This window comes from Elephantulus edwardii, unplaced genomic scaffold (assembly GCF_000299155.1).
Source record: "Elephantulus edwardii isolate Elephantulus edwardi_28Jun2011 unplaced genomic scaffold, EleEdw1.0 scaffold00259, whole genome shotgun sequence".
Classification (NCBI taxonomy): Eukaryota; Metazoa; Chordata; class Mammalia; order Macroscelidea; family Macroscelididae; genus Elephantulus; species Elephantulus edwardii.
This window is the reverse complement of record NW_006400009.1, coordinates 3,645,054-3,664,602: the sequence shown is the minus strand read 5'-3', so window position 1 is coordinate 3,664,602 and position 19,549 is coordinate 3,645,054. Positions and strand designations below refer to the sequence as shown.

At 38.9% G+C, this 19,549-nt stretch overlaps 2 protein-coding genes across 2 annotated transcripts in view; one reads left to right on the top strand and one right to left on the bottom strand.

The window, feature by feature from the left end:
- Positions 1-7,675, top strand: part of FAM13B (family with sequence similarity 13, member B) — a 67,366-nt gene extending 59,691 nt beyond the window's left edge. Inside the window, 4 exon segments of the mRNA XM_006899501.1 lie at positions 3,631-3,714; positions 3,813-3,985; positions 4,621-4,722; positions 7,552-7,675. Coding sequence (XP_006899563.1) covers positions 3,631-3,714; positions 3,813-3,985; positions 4,621-4,722; positions 7,552-7,675 — 483 coding nt within the window.
- A 63-nt stretch (positions 7,676-7,738) lies between these two features.
- The window catches only part of PKD2L2 (polycystic kidney disease 2-like 2), a 109,112-nt gene continuing 97,301 nt past the window's right edge, over positions 7,739-19,549 (bottom strand). The window contains exons 13-14 of the mRNA XM_006899500.1: positions 14,519-14,631; positions 7,739-7,790 (exon numbers count right to left, since the gene is read on the bottom strand). Of these exons, the coding sequence (XP_006899562.1) occupies positions 7,739-7,790; positions 14,519-14,631 (165 nt within the window). The remainder of the gene's footprint in view (positions 7,791-14,518; positions 14,632-19,549) is intronic.

The following is a 19,549-nucleotide window of genomic DNA, read 5'->3' as shown; positions in this document are numbered from 1 at the left end:
TGATTTGTCATGTTGCCAGTCCAGACGCAGGTGGTTCAAATTCACCATCTGTTCTGTGGGAGAAAAAAATTGCATTCTGCTCCTCTGTGATTGACAGCCTCTGAAAATGCACTGGAAGGTCAGCTATGTATCTGTTCCGATTTGATGACACATAATAATTTACCTAGGTTTAGACAAAACAGACAAATAGGGAGAATGTACATTGGTGTTTCTTTGTGGTAATGAAAATTATATGGAATTAGATATTGGTGATGGTTGCATTCACTGGTGAATATACTAAAAACCACTGAAATATATACTTCAGACAAGTGAATTTTATGGTATACAAATTATGCCAATAAAACTGTAATTGTTTTAGAAAGGATAAAGGAGTTCCAGAGACCAAAAAGGTGAGTTGTTGGCAGCCTAATCAGCTGCGACTTCTAGACCCTTTGAACAGTGCATCTGAACCTGCTCTGTCCTGTGCCGTCCTGCCCATCTCTGACATGCTCCAGCCCATAAGTGCCTGTATTAGTTCATCTTCTCAGGGGTCTTCCCCTACTTAACTGACCCTGTCCCCTTCCAAGGATGATGCCCTTTTCCAAGGTCTTTCCAATGTGAGATGAAGTTTCACTTTCTTCAACTCGTAGGGTCAGAAAAGTTGAGAGCTGCTGATAAAAAGCTCCAATTAAAAAAATAAAATAAATAAAGCTTACCATTTAGAAATTTAAAAAGCCTTATTCAATAATTTGAAGAGGACCCTGACTGCAGATTGATCAGTGTAGTACATTTTCTGATCCCTTGACTACTGGTATCATGGCTGTTGATTGTGGATCCAGATGATGGTGTTGATAGTTCCACTCTTTTCTCCATCTATCATGATGTGAGCTAGCGGCCCAGTGGTAAGAATTACCATTCTCTTGGTGTTCAGATGCAATCCTTATTGAAGGCTGTATTCTGTGAAATCCTGTAACAAGTGCTTCAGGTCCTCCTCACTTTCATCAAGTAAGGTTCATCTGCATAATGCAGGTTATTGATGAATCTTCCTCCAGACTTGATGCTGCATTCTTCTTCATAGAGTTCAGCTTCTCGAATAATTTGCTCAGTGTACTGATGAGTACGTATGGAGAGAGAATGCAACCCGAACACACTCTTCTTAATTTTAAACCATGTAGTATTCCCTTGCTCAAGTTTACACAACAACCTCGTGATCTAGGTATAGGTTTTGCATGAGCACAGTTAAATGCTCTGGGACTCCTAATGTTAGCCATAACTTGTTATGATCCACATAGTCAAATGCCTTTGCATAGTCAATAAAGCATAAATAGACATTCATCTGATATTCTTTACTTACATAGACATTCTTCTGGTATTCTTTACTTACAGCCAGGATCCATCTGACATCACCAGTGATCTCCCTGGTACCACAGCCTCTTCCGAATCCTGCTTGAACTTCTGCAGTTCTTTATCTATGTACTGTTCTAGCTGTTTTTGAATGATCTTCAGCAGTATTTTGCTTATATGTGATAATAATAATAATAATGTTGTTCGATAATTTCCTCTTTGTGTGGGATCACCTTTCTTGGGAATTAGAACAAATTCAGGTTTCTTCCAATCTTTTAATGAGGCAGCTATCCTCCAAATCTCCTTGCATCCACGGCTGCATATTAGTTCTCCAAATTGTCTTAGTTCTGCTAGTTATATACCATCTTCACTCTGCCTTGGTCCAGCTCCTTGGTTCAGCAGCTCTAACTCTGCCATTCTGTGCTCACAGGCACCCTTTTTGCCAACAAGTGCACACCTTTTTAGTGTACAACTCTGACCCCGGTCTGTAGTTCTCCACCATCTTTGCTTCTGCTACTACATCTGCTACTGTCTCTTGGCTTTGTTCCATTGGTCCCATACTCTCCCTCTGGTGTCACGTTCTCCTCTGGTGTGCATAGATATTTTGGGTTCTTTCTCAGTGGTTTGGAGGACCCTGTATTTGCCTCTGAGTCTACTCAGTTTAAACTTGGATGGCAAAAGTGACCAATCCCTACATTAGCATTCTGCAAAATTTATTTGCATTTCCCCACCCCAAAAGTGCCATTTACTTTATTTTCATTATTGACAGTCTAATCCCTTTCGTGGACCACAGGGAACCTCATATTTACATGGTCTTACCCAACCAACTTTTGCATTCCAGTCACCAGTTATTACTAATGTAGCTTGATTTCATGTTTAGTCAATTAACAGAGGCAGCCCTGGACATGCTCACCAATCTCTGCGAACAAATATGGTATGGTAGACAGCTGCCTGGCCAACAGACTGGAAGAGATCCATATTTGTTCTTATTTTCAAACAAGGTGATCCAACAGAGAGTGGAAATTATCAAACAATATCATTAATATCACATGCAAGCAAAATATTGCTGAACTTCATCTAAAAAACAGCTAGATCAGCACATTAGCGGAGAACTGCCAGAAGTTCAGGTTATATTTACAAGAGGCCATGGCACCATTGCTGATGTTAGATGGATCTTAGCAGAAAGCAGAGACTACCAGAATCATAGCAAACTGTCTGACATTGAGAAGTATGGAAATCCCAGAACACTTAATTATGCTCATAAAAAACCTACACTAGACCAAGAAGCTGCTGTCCAGATAGGTTAAGGGAATTCTGCATGGTTTAAAATCCAGAAAGATGTGTGTCAGGGCTGTATCCTTTCTTGTAACTTATTCAGTCTGTTTCATGAGCAAATCATTTGGGAGGCTGGACTCTGCAGAACAATGTGGCATCGAGATAGGAAGACTTATTAACAACCTGCATTATACAGATGATACAACTTGCACACTGAAAGTAAGGAAGACTTGAAGCTTGAAAATCTGCTGTCAGGAATCTCTACAAACGATTCTGGAGCAATGGTATTTGAGGACTAAATTAAGGCGCACCTGATTCAAGTCATGATCTTTCCAGTCACTTAACTATGTGTCTGAGAACTGAACAATGAATAAGGTGATAGAAATAATTGATGCCTTTGCGTTGTAGTATTGAGAAGAATACTAAATTGCCAAAAAGGAAAACAGATATTGGAGAAGGTGCAGCTAGAGTGCTCCATAGAGGCAAGGATGGCAAAACTCAACTCACATATTTTGAACATGTTGCTAAAAGAAGCTATTCATTGGAAAGAGCCATCATGCGGAAGGTCAGCAAAAGAGGAAGACCTGCAGTGACATGGATTGACCCAGTAACTGCAGCAAAGAGCTCAAGTATATCAGAGGTGATGAGAATGGCACAGGATTAGACATGGTTTAGGTTTGTTGTTCGTAAGGTCACTAAGAGTTGTACTCGATGGCACTTAACAGCAACAACCCAGCAATGTGTTGAAAGTCACAAAGCCAGTGGCTAAAGAAGACCTTAGAAATAGTCCTTTCTCTTGCATTTTTCTGAGGTTGTATTTTGCATGAGAAGAGACTGCCTGTTTGTCTCCTGTGGAGTGGGCTGTTTATTAGAACAGCTAAAAGGGTGCTGCCTTTGAGGCAGTGGCGCAACTCCCTGTAGATTATGCCATCACAGCAATCCACTACAGTACAGGGAGAATGGAAAACAGTAATGATTTCTGAGAATTTGAAATATTTACAGTGTAAACCATTTGTTTGTTGTTGATTACAGGGATCTCCATCCAGCAAGCGAAGGGGGCAGATGTTACAGCCAATCATAGAAGGAGAAACTGCACATTTCTTTGAAGAAATCAAGGTGGTAATCATTGAAGAGAACCCATTCTCTGATCTTGTTTCAGGGGAAAGGTTGAAAGTCACGGCCTATTTGATTTTTGTATGTGGATATACTTTTAGGAAGAAGAAGAAGACGGTGTTAGTCTGTCATCTGAGCTAAGTGATATCTTGAAAACTGCTGTACAGGCACAGTCTTTTTCAAGTTCGTTGGAAAATTCAGAATCTGATGTTGAAGAAAATCAAGAAAAACTGGTTCTGGATCTTCGATTGTCAAGTTCTCGAGCAGCTTCTATGTAAGTATGATGGCTTGTAATTTTATTTTTAGAATAGAATTAATTATATTTTATATAGTGTATAGCTTATTACAACAATAGATCTATCAAATAATTAAAACTAACCCAGAGGAGTTCAAATACACCAGCTGCTCTGCAGGAGAAGGGTGGCCACGTTCCTCCCGTGTGATTTACTGACTCTGAAAACCTCAGGAGGGCCAGCTATTTGTTGATTCCAACTCAACAGCAAACAACAACAAAGGAAATTAACACAGTGATGAAGGGATCACATCTTTTAAAAAAGTGTTTTTTAATAGTGTGACAACAGATAACTGTTATTTCCTTTATAATTATTACTTTTAAAAATGAAAATCTTGCATTTAATGTTTGACAGAGTACAGGAACAAACTGAACATTAATCTGCTGATTTGCTCTGTCAGCTTGTTGTATGACATTAATTCGTAATTCTGGCTGCACTATACAGTTTTTTGTAAGGTATTGATTTTGTGTTCTACTTTCTTGGGATTTCATTAGTCTCTGGTGGAGCATGGGTGTAGTATGTTCTTAAGGCTACTCTCCACCTGATTTTAAAATGCAGCTAGAACATAAAGAGCCAGTAGTCCCATTTAAGTGTTTTCCTCTCCTTTTATTTTTAGGCCTGAATTATTAGAGCAACTTTGGAAAGCCAGAGCTGAGAAAAAGAAACTACGTAAAACATTACGAGAATTTGAAGAAGCATTTTATAAACAAAATGGAAGGTTTGTTGGGTATCACAAAATTGAATTGTCATTCTTCCTTAATTTACAAGTGCTCATAATGGTAAACATAAAGGATTTGGCAATTATGCCTATAAGGATGTTTAGCTCTGAAAATGTACATTTTAAAAAAAAAAATCCTGTGCCTCTGAAGTCCTGTTATTAATGGCAAGGATAAATCAGAGCCGAAGTAGACATATTTCAGTGCTGGTGGTGGTAGTATGTGCCACTGAATTAAGTATGACTCATAGCAACTTTGTGAACAATGGTTCTGAAACCTGCCCTGTCCTCTGCTGTCCTCACCAGCTCCAACACACTTGAATGTCCTAATTACAGACACAGAGTCAGCTTGTCTTATTGAGAGTCTTTTTTCTCTTCTGCTGACCGTCCCCCCTTCTAAGCATGGTGGACAGGTCCTGACAAGGTGCCCAGAGTATGTGAGGCTGAGTGTTACCAGCCTTGCTTCCAAGGAGCACCCTGGTTTCACTTTTCTTCCAGACAGACCTATTTTTCTCTTGGCAGTTCATGGGATATATAGTAGTCTCCAGCACCACAACTGAGAGTCATTGATTCTTCTGTCATCCTTACTCATTGTTCAAATTTCAGATGCCATGGGCCTCATCTGAATTGAGCTTCTATATTCCCCTGTGCAGTTTACAGCCTCTGAAAATCTGCTGGAGGGTTAGCTATGTTTCAACTCAAGCCTAATTGAATGGCAGTACTTGTATATTTTTAAAATTTTACATATTTACTCTTTAATTCTTACAGTTAGGTTTTAATGAAAGTTTACAGAGCATATGTAGAGTCCCCCCCCATCAATCCTTCATGCATGTTTTATTTCATAAAATCAATTACAATACACACAATGCTCCATCATTCCTATAGGGAGATTATAAAACTATGAGGTTATTGGACCTCTTTAGAAAAAGTCCTGTAGTAGAAATGCTGTCTTCAGCTACTTTGAATTCTCACTTGTTATACTGAGATCCTTCGGCTTAGCTTTTTGAGATTCCAGGCTTACCATTTCCAAGGTGATTAACAGTATAGGAGGCTCTGGTGTTAGTGTCCCTAGGTGGCTGCAGCTCCATAGGAGGACGATGAGCAGTCTCTTCCCATGCAGTTTACAGGCTGGATTGTAATGAATGAGAGAGAAACAATGTGGTAGCCATGTGACCTCTGTATTATTACGTGGCCTGGCTTTTTGTCTAGTATGTGACCCAGCTGCATTCTGGTTTTGTCCTGGCACCAAAATACATAAAATGAAACATTTGATTTTAATATTTATTACGTTTACAGTCTGTTTACTCCCATTTACCATGTTGTAAGTTACAGTTACCATCACTCCATTTCCAGAAGTTTTTCTTGCACCCCAAAGGGAAACTCAGTACTTCTTACATAACTTAACTACTTCCTCACCTCAGCCCTTTGTAATCACTAATAAATATTTTATTGTGGTATATATACATAAAAACCATTTACCATTATAACAATTTTTCTGTGTTCAACTTAGCACTATGAATTGCATTCACCAGGTTTCCATCACCACATACTTTTCTAAATTTTTTTTATCATCTTTAACAGAATCACAGCACCTTTTTAAGCATTAACTTCCCTTTTCCTCCTTCCATCTGCACTAGATAACCACTGATGAACTTTTATCTCTGTGCATTTGCCTCATTTAGATATTTTATTTAAGTGGGATCATATATTTGCCTTTTTATATTTTATTTCTTTCAGTTAGCCTGTTTTGAAGGTTCATGGCTTAACATGTATCAGGACCTCATTTCACTTTATAACTGAATAATCCATTATTCACTTTAAATATTATTCCATATATGTAGGCCCTTATGAAGATGGACTGACTGAGGGCTCGATATAGCAGAGCTTACCCGGGTGGTGCAGGATAGGGCGAGGTTTAGATCTGTTGTTTACATAGAGTTGCTATGATTTGCAGTTGACTTAGTGACCCCTAACAACAACTGGATGTATTTCCAGTATCACATTTTGTTTATTCATTCTTCTATTGATGGACCTTTGGACTCTTCTCACCTTTTGGCTATATTAAATGCTTGGCTCTTCTAATAAAAAAGTTCATTCTGGTTCAAATGATAGCCAGGAATAAGAGTTACATGAACTCAGGGCTCAGAGTGTTTTTCTTAACTTGGGTCATTTTATTAAGTCAATAACTGTACTGCAGATTCCCAAATGTGTTTCCTTAAAATAGACTGACATACATGTTTAAGAAAATCTCGAGATGAGGAATGCATTTTCCAAATACTTTGTTTTTTGGAAGAAAATTTTGCTCATATTTATAGTTAGAATGAATTCACGCAGTAATTAAATTGGCTTGCCTTGGGTCATAATTGAGAAAACTTCGTTAGAATAAAATGTTTTATGTATCAGTTAATTGAAGTTGCAATTAGCTGTCTGAAATGATCTAGTATAGATGTATAGATTTAATACTCACTGACAGACCTGGCAGGGTCCAGTAATGGCTGTCTTATTAAAATATTTTGTTTACTTCTGGTTAACTACCTTGGTGATTGATAGAGTATAAGCCCATTTAATCTCTATCTTGTATATAGGGAGCCATCAGAAACATTCCTTGGAGATGGGCTAGTAAGTCAGTAATCTTTTTTTTTCTTTCAGTTCCTCTTACTCTAACATCCCAACACTGTAATGCCTGGATTAGTGAATCCTGATCTTTTTGTTTGCAGGGTGGCTTTTTGATAACTTTCAAACTTAAAATTTGGTAACTTATATTGGACAACTTGTGGGTCTCTATTTTCCAGATAATCTCTAGAATATTAAAGATTTTCTGTTTTCTCTTAGGAATGCCCAAAAAGAGGATCGTGTTCCTGTGCTTGAGGAGTACAAAGAGTACAAGAAAATCAAAGCCAAACTTAGGCTTCTTGAGGTTCTTATCAGCAAACAAGATTCTTCAAAATCCATATAAAGCATCCTAAAATCATTTGTATTCCTGAAGCTACCACCGTGTATTCTTGGCTGATACTTGATTTCATTTTGTCAGGCACTCAGAGAATTTCATTTTGTACTTGGTTATGGTGCCACTAAAGAATGCTGGGAGGGTCAGTAGGCCCTCTAGAGGGAGCGTCAGTGATGTTCCATATTGACCACAGACTCTCCTCTTCACCTTTAGTAAATGCAGTTTCCTTCATTGTTTTGTACTACAGATACATGCTTTCCCCAAAAGACTAGAATTCTGTCCTTTCAACTCAAGAACTTTGGAAATACAAGTTTTTTGTTATTAACAACTTTATTATTTTTTTCATTACTGAAGAAATTTGAGAGGAAAATCTTCACACCACACTGAATTCTTCGGTTGCCTTTTTCTTACAGAATGACTGAAAATTTGAAAGAAAAGCCTATAAAAGTGCAAATATGCAACTGTGTTCTATCTTTTCCTAGAAAACCAAATCAGACTGAAATTTCAAGTCCTCCTATGGGATCACTTTTCTGTTCAATTCCTAAGATGACACTCTCTCACAGGTAGTATGTTAGCAAGATTTCCTAATTCAGTGGTCACACAGCTTCTGGATGAAGATAACAATGGGTAGACCAAAAAGTGACCTTTCTTAGTATATTGAAAATAACACATCACACACAGAACTGAATCATACCACATGCTGCCTATGGGACTTAAGTTACTGTTTGTTTCCTCAGTTCCTTTACTGTGTATCAGCTGATTATGATGTGATTTGTCGGGATCAGATCTGTGTTGTTCCCCCACCCACCTCCAGATAATGTGAGAAAATAGCCATGTCAGTATGTGGGAAGTCTGTTGGTGCTCAGATTTGTATGTTCAATCAACTGGGCCTAAATTGGCAAAATAATTCTTATGCCTAAAGTAAATTTGTTTTTAACAAGGGCTAATACCACTTCATTTTTTTACATGTACCTTTAGGGAGGGTTACATTGTTATTTTTTCTTTTAATTAGTAAAATCCACCCAAACACCTTCTATTGCTCAATTTTGTGCTGTTTAAAGCAGCCTGTTAGAGTTGTGTAGTGGTGAGCCCCGTGGCATGTACTTCAAGCATACTTTTTTGTGTTGGCTTTGCATGGCTTTAGGTACTCTACTAGTATCATTTTGCTAATTATTTTCACAGAACAGTGACATTCTTTGTGCTTAGTTCTCAACAGTCATTAATAGCAGATTGTGATCAGGCTTAATCTGAGTGTTAATTTTTTCCCCCTTGGTGCTTTTTTGGATTGATGTGTCTCATTTTTGACTGTGGCCATATTTTGCATGCAGTGAGTCCTGCATGATTTTCTTACTAGCTAATATCTACTACAGTTTGTTCCATACAAAACCAGACATTTGCAGCATCCTTTAATAAAGTGAGGAAAGCATGAACCTCAGATTCCTGGCACTATTACGTAGTGAACACGTGAAGTAGCTTGGTAATAAATAGTATTTCTAGTACTTCAACATTTCACCTGTGTGTGCAATGCCTTTTTTGGGGGGAGGGGAAAATCCAGTGATAGTGAATGTGTAGTTGGAGAATCAAACAAGCACTAAATATAGCCCTTTTTGCATGATTTCCTTTTGATAAAGCTAGGTTATTCATATTATAGACCTTGAAAACAACAGAAGAGATATCACTTTGATTTGAATCCATCACACGGTGTGCATTTCAGTTTATTTCTTTCAGTCTCCAGACAGGAGTGTATCCAAACATCAGATTTAATGTGCACTGTATTGTTTTATATGAATGTTTGTGTTTTATATACCACATGCAAAAATGTCCATATGCACTATTTAAATGTTTTAAATAATATATTCCTTCTTTATAATGCTTAAATCTATATGAGTACCATATTTTTATAAGTCAGTGGCCTGACTGGTTTCATTTTAAAATTAACAGCTGCTTCATGATGTTTGTTATTCTTTGTTAATGTCTGGCTGTTAAATAGAGTAGGTGGGAGTGGCATGGCAGCACTTGTGCTGTGTGACAGTGCTGTATGTGTCATAGCTGAGCAGTAGGTGCTAGAGTTAGGCAATTGTGATCATTTTACTTGGGTACAAGTCAAAACAATATCTATATACAAAAAATATATAGATATATATGTCCACCAATGTAATTGCATTACTGTGTCTGGCACTTCGTTGTATAGACTTTTATAATAAAACAACTTAATCTTTAATGTTCTAAGTCATTGTAAATGTTTGTTTTCCCACCTTTGTGGTGTTGTGTTTTGTTTTTCAAACCACACACATGGTGTCTTTAATACCCTTAATGTTCTTCGGCCTTGTTTGAATTACCGAACCAAGAACCATGGGTAGGGAACCAACTGGATTAGTTTAAACCATTTGAGGACTGACAGCAGCTTTTGGGAGTGGAGTGGAAAGGCAAGGAGAAGACCCATATTGTTGGTCACCCTGTTGCTGTTGGGGAGGGGGGAGACTTAGAGAACAGTTAGCATCTTTTATTGTGGTGAATATCTGTTCACGAAAATATGATTGTAGTCTCCAAGACAAAATTGACCTGTTGAAGGTAAGTGGTGATTAAGATATTCCTCTAAGTTTCAAAGCTAGGTCCTATAAAGCATGAATGTAGAAGGGCTATGATCAAGCAATGTGTTCGTTAAGAGAACTTGTGTTTATTGTTATGTGCCATTGAGTCAAAACTGACTCATAGCTGACCTTCCAGTGGGTCTGAGGCTGTAAATTGGATGGAAGGAGATGGCTCATCTTTCTTCCAGTTAACATCTGGTGGATTCAAACTGCCTGCCTTTGGGTTGGCAGCATAACTCCTTACTACTAGGCCAGCAGACCTCCTTGTGATTACTCTAGGAAGGTATTATGTAGCCTAGAAATAATAAGTTTCCTTCAGTTTCCAAAGCCAACTGTTCTGCTAGTCAGGACACTTGTAATACACTTACTTACACTTTTGAAACATAACTTCTATGCTCTGATATTCTAGATCTTTTTTGAAAAAAAAGTAAATGAAGACGCACATTTGGGAAATTGTAGACATACTACTAAGAAACTGTATAAATAATTTCCAATTTGAAGATACTAGTTTCTGCCATTAGTTGGAAGACTCTGTTTGATACTTGGTCTCGATCTTTTCTTAGGAGATAGAATTGGGAAGTGGTATTATTTTGTGACTGCATTTAATTGTTTTCCAGAATCTTAGGCATCTTATTTTCAAAGTCAAATAATGCAGTTCTTCTATAGGGTGACTATGAAGAAACCTTGTATCTTATTTGAATAAGAGAGAACTGTCCCATAAACTATAAGAAGCATTAGTTTGTACTTTGTCTTCATAAGCGTAGAATTTAACTGAGTCTTATTGTGGAATCCTTTCTGGGTCAGTGAGGTCATGCTCTGGAAGTATGTTGTCATATACAGGGATTGTTTGGTGAGTCCCACTCCAGAAAATGAAACTAAACCCACTCTCAGTGAGTTGGTTCTGAGTTATAGCAGCCCTCCTGCACACAGCCCTGTCCACTTCCTAAAGTTGTAAATCATTGGCAGTAGACCACTTCGTCTTTCTCCCAAAGAATGGGTGGTGAGTGCCAGCTTTCCAAGTTGCAGCCTGTCCTTAACCCCCTATATCACCAGGGTTCCTCTAGTCCCACTCAGAGGTGCTTCGTTCTGGGAACTTATTTGACAGTTATCATAGAATTTGAGGATAGTGTGATGATAGGTGGTGAAGCCTTTAAAGTATGTGTGAAATGAGGATGATGAATATGGAAGATGATGGAAATAACACTAATCTCTCTTTAGGAAAAAATGTTCTGTGATTATAGATTCTCACCTCCACTTCTTTCAGTTTTGTGCAGTTGGAAGCTTTTTCATCATTTGGCTTAGTTTTAAATTGACATTGTGTAATTCCTTCTCCAGTTCCATGGCATATAAAAAAAGTCTAGAAGATAATTTAAAAGAAAATGAATCACTAATACACTTTCTTGTGTAAATAGGGAGAGTAGGATATTGAAACTTATTGTTAAATATCTTGAGTAGGAAAATTAAAGCTAAAATATGGTTGTTATTATTAAGGCTAGTAAAACCTTGCCAAAGTAAGATTCTGCTGTGTGAAAGTAAAATAGTGCTCAAGATTATTTAAAATTACTAGAACAGTGTACTGACTGGGAATTGCCAGGAATGCTAACTGGATTCTGATGAGGTTGTGGAATGGGGGGGTCATCATTGCTAAGTTAGACAGATTCTGGCCACAAGCACAGAATACTGAAAACGCGTTTACCTCTATTTTGTTGACTATATGTAAAGGCATTTGTATGGATCAAAAGAAATTGTAGATAACACTGAAAATGGAAATTCCAGAACCTTTAATTTTGTTCATGTGGAACCTGTGAATAGACCAATAATCAGTCATCTAAACAGAAAAGGGAACATTGCATGATGTAAAATCAGGAAAGGTGTGTAAGGGTTGTATCCTTTCTCCACATATCTATTTAATCTGTGTGCTGAACAAATAATTTGAGAATCTGGATTATTTGAAGAATGTGGCATCAGGATTGGAAGAAGAGACATATCAGTAACCTGTGATATATAGATGATGACCTTGCTTGCAGAAAGCAAAGAAGCCTTGAAACACTTAGTGAAGAAGTTCAAAGCTTACAGCTTTACACAGCAAGGGGGCGAAAAATCTTCACCATTGGATAAATCATGATAAATGGAGTAAGGATTGACATTTTCACGGATTTCATTTTACTTAGATCCACTCAACTCCATGATAGTAGCAGTCAAGAAATTAAGAGATGTGTCGCATTGGGGAAATCTGCTGTCAAGGACCTCTCCAAGGACCAAAGAACAATGATGTAATATTATTGACCTATGTGGCTAACTCAAGACATGGTATGTGAAAGTTAGGCAGTGAACTAGGAAGACTGAAGAACTGATGCCTTTTGAGTTGGTGAAGAGTATAGTACGACTGCCCAAGGAAACTGGGGCTAGTGGTAGGGAGCTGCGCTGCTAACCCAAAGGCACACCATTTGAACCGAGCAACTGCTCCACAAGAGAAAGCTGAGCAAACTCTGCGATATACCGCATCTGATGTATTTCCTTGCTGGAGGGTCAGCTGTGTGTTGATTCAGATGGAACAACCAAACAGCAGCAGCAGTTAACTCTCCAAAGATAAAATTTGTCTTGGAGGAAATGTAATCCTGGTGCTCCTCAGAAGCTAGGATGGTGAAATGTCATCTCATATACTTTGGGCATGCTGTCCAGAGGTGCCAGTCCTTGGGGAAAAAAAGCATGCTAAGAAAAGTAGAGGGTCACCTAAAGAGAAGACCCTCCGTGAGGTAGACTGGCAGTGACTGCAACAGTGGGCATAGCAGAGATCATGACGGTGGCTTAGGACTGGGCAGGGTTTCAGTGTTACTCATGGAGTTATTATGAGTTGTCGACAGCATGCTCCAAAACATGGCCATTTATTGATCTAATTAGTACCCTAGACATAAAGTAATATGTAATTGTTGTTATGTGTCGTCGAGTCGTTTCCGACTCATAGCGACCCTATGCACAACAGCCCCAAACCCTGCTCTATCCTGCGCCAACCACACTGCCTCTGACACACCCGTCCCGGTTCCCCCAGTCACCGAATCAATCCATCTCATAGAGGGTCTTCCCCTCCTGCGTTGTCCCTCAACCCTCCCAAGCATGATGTCCCTCTCCAAGGACCCGTCCCTCCTGGCAACATGTCCAAAGTATGTCAGACGAAGCCCCAGAATCCTTGCCTCCAAGGAGTAGCTTGGTTTAATCCTCTCTAAGAGAAATCTGTTTGTTTTCCTGGCAGTCCAGGGTACATTCAGTACCCTTCTCCAGCACCACAGCTCAAAAGCATCCACTCTCCTTCTGTCCTCCCTGGTCATTGTCCAACTCTCTGATGCATAACAAGCGATTGCAAATACCATGGTCTGTATCAGGTGCACCTTAGTCTCCAGAGAGACACTGTTGCTCCTGAGTACTTTAGAGAGGTCCCTAACAGCAGACTTTTCCATCGCGATACGCTTTTTGATTTCCTGACTGCTGGTGCCAAGGGTGTTGACTGTGGAGCCGAGCAAACTGAAGCTGTGAACAATCTCAATCTCTTCGTCATCCATCCTGACGCTGCCAATTGGTCCAGTGGTGAGAATCTTTGTCTTCTTGACATTGAGCCTCAGTCCATATTGAAGGCTGCAGTCCTTGACCCTCTGCAGCAAGTGCATGAGGTCCTCCTCAGTTTCGGCAAGCAGGGTTGTGTCATCTGCATAACACAGATTGTTAATAGATCTTCCACCAATCCTGAAGTCACAATTCTCCTCATAGAGCCCAGCCTCTCGGATAATCTGCTCTGCATACATGTTGAAAAGGTATGGAGACAGGATACATCCCTGGCGTACACCCTCCCATATTTTGAACCATGCAGTGTTACCCTGCTCTGTTCTGACTACTGCCTCTTGGTCCAAGTATAGGTTTTGTATTAGCACAATTAAATGTTCTGGGATTCCCATTCTTCTCAGAGTCAGCCACAGTTTGTTATGATGCACACAAATGCCTTTGCATAATCAATGAAACACAGATAGACATTCTTCTGGTATTCTCTGCTAATACCTATCAAGAATAAATGAGTTTCTTACAAATGTATGACTGAATCAATTAGCCTCATTGTCACCTCACATTTAGTCAAAGGAGTATTTGTGTTTAATTTTTAAAAAGTAAAATGGAGTTGAGGTAAAATAAGATACAGGAAAATAATGATGTGACCCATTCTCCCCCCCCCTCCCCCCCCATACCTTGTAATTCCCTGAGAAGAACAAATACTTACTCTCGAAATTCTTGTTGCGTGACAGGCTGGTAGTCATCTTCGATTTCTGCAGAATAGTACTTTTCCTTAAGCCTCTCTTTCCATTTTTTCATCTGCTCTGCACTTTGAATCTCCTGTCAAAATTAGGGGAGAAAATGTACTATAGCTTTGAAAAGTCTATTTCAGGTCTTTGACACACAAGCATCACAAAGTAGTGATCACAAATTCAGGCTTTTGACTCTGCCTGGTTTTTATTATATCCTGTCCAAGTCATAACAGCCCCAAGTAAAACAATGACACTGTCTGGCCCTGCATCACCGTGACAGTCATTGCTGTTGCAGCCCCTATGACAAGCCATCTCCTGGAGGCTTGTCTTTCTCTGACCTGCTTTATCAAGCATGATCTACTAGTTCCTTCTGTTTACATGGTGAAAGGACATGTAAGATTCATGGCAGTGCAAATACTTTTCACAACACTGAAGTTCAAGTGCATCAATTCCTCCTTTGGTCTTGATTCATTGCCTGGCTTATACATCTGAGGTCATTGAAAATACTATCACATGGATCAGGGGCACTGTAGCCCTCAAAATGGCGGCATTGTTTTTTAGTGTGTATTTTTTTCTTAAAAAAACTGATTTGCATACAAAATTTCACTCATTCCTTCACTTTGTCTTTCATAAGATCATTCCCATACACTCTTCTATAAAATTAACCACCATTGATCAATCAATGCCCACTATCAACCCGGATTTTTAGGTTCCCTCTAGATCTGTCCTATTTCCTTCAACCCCTTCCTCTGAACCACCAAACTCCAAACTCTGACCTTGTGATTTCCACACATCCCCACCCACAAACCCCCTGATCTCCACCTCTTCCCCTTTTGGACTTTCATCCACATCTTTCTTACTAATTGTTATTCTGTTTTTACAATAGTGGTCTTATGCAGTATTTGTCCTTATGAGACTGCCCTTATTCTGCTGAGTTAGTTTACTCAGCTCTCTAGCTTCTCATGTTATCTAGTATTTTATAAAATCATTACATGAGTGTTACATTAGTATTCCATTGTGTGACTATACTGTTAATTTCCCAATCATTTGTTGATAGATCTTTGATGCTTTTTAAGGAGGTCTTAACTCATCAATTGTGCAAATTCCAGTTGAGGCTGAAGAAAATGAAAAGTCCACGAGAGCCAAAATATGATCTTGAGTCTATCCCATCTGGATTTAAAATCATCTTAATAGATTTGGTTGGGGGGAAGATGTGAAACACTGAACAGCAATGATCAAAGACCAGATGAATGTGGGATGACATCAAGGATATCATCTTTGAAGACAGCAAAAGTGACAGCTCCTGCTTTCCCTTGCTTAGCACATGCCTTACAGCAAGTCTCCAGGATGGTAAAGACCGTGAATGTCAAGACCAAGGTGTACCCAGATCAGAAGCCAGGCACAAGCCAGCTGAGGAAGCGGGTGAAGGTGTTCCAGAGCAGCGCTAACTGCGCGGAGAATTTTATCCAGAGTATCATCTCCACGGTGGATCCGGCCCTGCAGCAGGAGTGGGCGGGGATGGCAGGTTCTACAGGAAAGAAGCCATTCAGCTCATCGTCCGCATCTCCACCGCCAACAGGTTTGGTCGCTTAGTTATTGGACAGAATGGGATCCTCTCCACTCCTGCATCATGCATCATTAGAAAAATCAAAGCCATTGGTGGGTCAAATGGTATTTTTATTTACAACTTTTTGAGAAAGTGCATACTGCCTTCCATAGTGGTTGCACCATTTTACACTCCCACCAACAGTGAGTAAAGGTTCTAATTTCTTTACAATCTCACCAGCATTTGTTGTTTGCTGCTCTGCTGAACTTTGCTGCTGTTACTGGGGTGAAATGATCTCTCATAATTGTTTTGATTTGCATCTCTCTCAGATCTAGGGATTTTGAACATTTCTTCATGTGTTTGTTTGCCATCTGAATGTCTTCTTTGGTGAAGTGTCTGTTTATATCCTGTGCCCATTTTACTATTGGTGACTGTTTATCTTGTTAAGGTGCTGATGTATTCTATAAATTCTAGATATAAGTTCCTTATCAGACATGTCATTACCCAGTCTGTGGCTTTCCTTTTTACCTTGTTGGAGAAGCTTTTTAATGTGCATAGGGATTTGATTCTTAGCAGGTCCCATTCATCTATTTTACTCTCTCCTGGTTGCAACTTTTTCAGGTTGCTTGGAAGACTGTTCATATTGTGGATTAGGGCTCCTATAGTCCTTCCAGGTTTTTCTCTGATGATGTTTATAGTCCTTGGTTTTACTCCTAGATCCTTGAACCACTTTGAGTTGGTTTTTGTGTATGGCGTGAGGTCTTGAGTTTCTTATAGATGGTTTTTTAATTTTGCCAACACCATTTGTTTGCGTGTCATCCTTGCACAGGGGCCATGCTAATCTCTGTATCATTCCAATTTTAGTATATGGCCAACACCATTTGTTAAAGAGGATTTTGTTTCCCCACTTAATTGATTTGATCTCCTTGTAAAAAAAAATCACTTGACTATAGGTAGATGAGCTGATTTCTGGATTGTCATTTCTATTCCATTGATCTATGTGTCTGTCATTGTACCAGTACCACATTGTCTTTACCGCTACGACAGTGTAGCAGGATTTGAGATCAGGGAGTGAGATGCCTCCTACCTTGTTTCTCTCTTTAAGGAGTGCTTTGCTTATTCGGGGTCTCCTTCTATTCCAGTTAAAATTGGAAATTGCCTTTTCCATCTCCTTGAAGAATGGAATTGGTATTTGTTTTGGGATTGCATTGAATTGTAGATTGCCTTTGGTAGAACTGTAATTTTCACAATATTGAGTCTTCCTATACATAATCAGAATATATTCTTCCATTTCTACAGATCTCTTTTTAACTCTCCTCCCCACCCAATAATGAAAAGCGGCATTTTATTTCCCTCCCAAATGAAGTGAACAGGAAAATCTCAGAGTTTATTGTCTTGATAAAGTAAGATGAAGCTTAGAACTGGATCACTTGACCCTTTTGCTTTTTATCTCCTCCCAGTTCAAAGTGCTTGCATCTTTTGATAGCCAACATTCTTTTAGACCTGCAGTTTGGCTCAACACATTCTAGTCTTAATACAATCTTCTTTGTAGTTTTTGCCTTTTTCTGAAAAATTGGCTTGTTCTGCCTACCAAAGCCACTGTGCTTCCTATCATAACACCGCTTTCCCTGGGCATACAGAGAGTCTTTGCCTTTCTTGTACTGTGTCACTTTGTGGGGCTGGTGCTTGCCACACTTTTGGCAAAAAGTCGGTGAGTTTTGGGAACATTGACCATGTTCACGGGAGCCCTATCCTCTCAAAAAGGCGTTTTAAAAAATTAATTTAGTAATTTTAATTGTAATTTTAACAAAAGTTTACAGAAGAGTTAGATTTTCATTCATTCATTGTTGCATATTTTACCCCCTCTTCCTCCCTTCTCCCTCCCCAAGCTTTTCCCCCCACTAGTTTATTTACAAAATTCTAATACAAATTCTTTCCATTTCCCTCACCCCCCACCCATCAAATTGCACGATCCAATGATTAATACCCTCTTCCCCCTGTACATCCACATCCCTCTGCTTCCAGCCTCTCCCACCCCTCCTGGATCCTTATACTCCTTCTACAATAACGGTCTTATTCAATATTTATCCTTGTGGGATTGAGTTAGTTCACTCAGCATAATGCTCTCCAGTCCCTTCCAAGTTAGGCAATAATTTACAAAACTCCTGCATGCTGCATAGTATTCCACTGTGAATGTGCCATAATTTCTCAATTCATTTGTTTGTGGTTGGACATTTGGGCTGTTCTTGTGATGGTGAATAATGCTGCTCTGAACACTGGTGTACAAATCTCAGTTTGTCCCTCAGTTCTCATATTCTTAGGGTATATTCCAAGTAGTGGAATAGCTGGGTTATATTCTCTTTGTAGAGAGAGACAATTTATTTCTGTTATGTTGATCTTGTATCCTGCCATTTTGCTGAATTGGTCAATTAAGTATGTCCAGTAGTTTTCTCACTGAGTCTTTAGGGTTTTCTAAATATTCTATCATATGATCTGCATATAGAGATAATTTTGCCTCCTCTTTGCCAATTTGGATACCTCTTCTTTCTCTTCTTTTATTGCAATCACTAAGACTTTCTCTACAATATTGAATAAGAAAAGTGATAGTGGGCATCCTTGTCTAGTTCCTGTTCTCAAAGAGAACATTGAGAATGATGTATATACTTTTTACTATGTTGAGGAAATTCCCCTCTATTCTTCTTTTGTTGGGTGTTTTAATCAGGAAAGGGTGTTGGATTTTGTCAAAGGCCTTTTCGGCATCATTTGATAGGATCATGTGGTTCTTGTTGGGTTTTTTTGTTGATGTGAAGGATTACACTGATTGTTTTTCTTTTGTTGAACCATCCTTGCACAACTGTTATGAATCCCACTTGGTCATGGTGATTTTTTTAAATGTATTTTTGGATTCTCTTGGCCAGGATTTTCTTTTTATTTAGGATTTTGGCATCTATGTTCATGAGAGATATTGGCCTATAGTTTTCTATTTTGATGGTGTCTTTACCTGACTTTGGTACCAAGGATTTGTTTGCTTCATAGAATGAGTCTTTTTCTGTTTTCTGAAATACTTTATGTAGAACTGGTGACAGTTTTTCTCTGAATGTTTGATAAAATTCACTTGTAAAACCATCTGGTCCAGGGCTTTTTGTTGTTGTTGAAAGTTTGTTCACTACCTGTTCAATTACTTCTTTTGTAATGGGTCTGTTCAGGTGTTCTATTTCAGTCTGTGTCAGTTTAGGTAGGTTTGGTAGTGTCTTTACCTGGCTTTGATATCAAGGATATGTTTGCTTCATAGAATGTCTGGGAGAATTCCATCTTTTTCTATTTTCTGAAATAGTTTATGTAGAATTGGTGTCAGTTCTTCTCTGGGTATCTGATAAAACTCACTTGTAAAACCATCTGGTCCAGGGTTTTTTTGGCTGGAAATTGTTTCATTACCTTTTCCGTTTCTTCTTTTGTAATG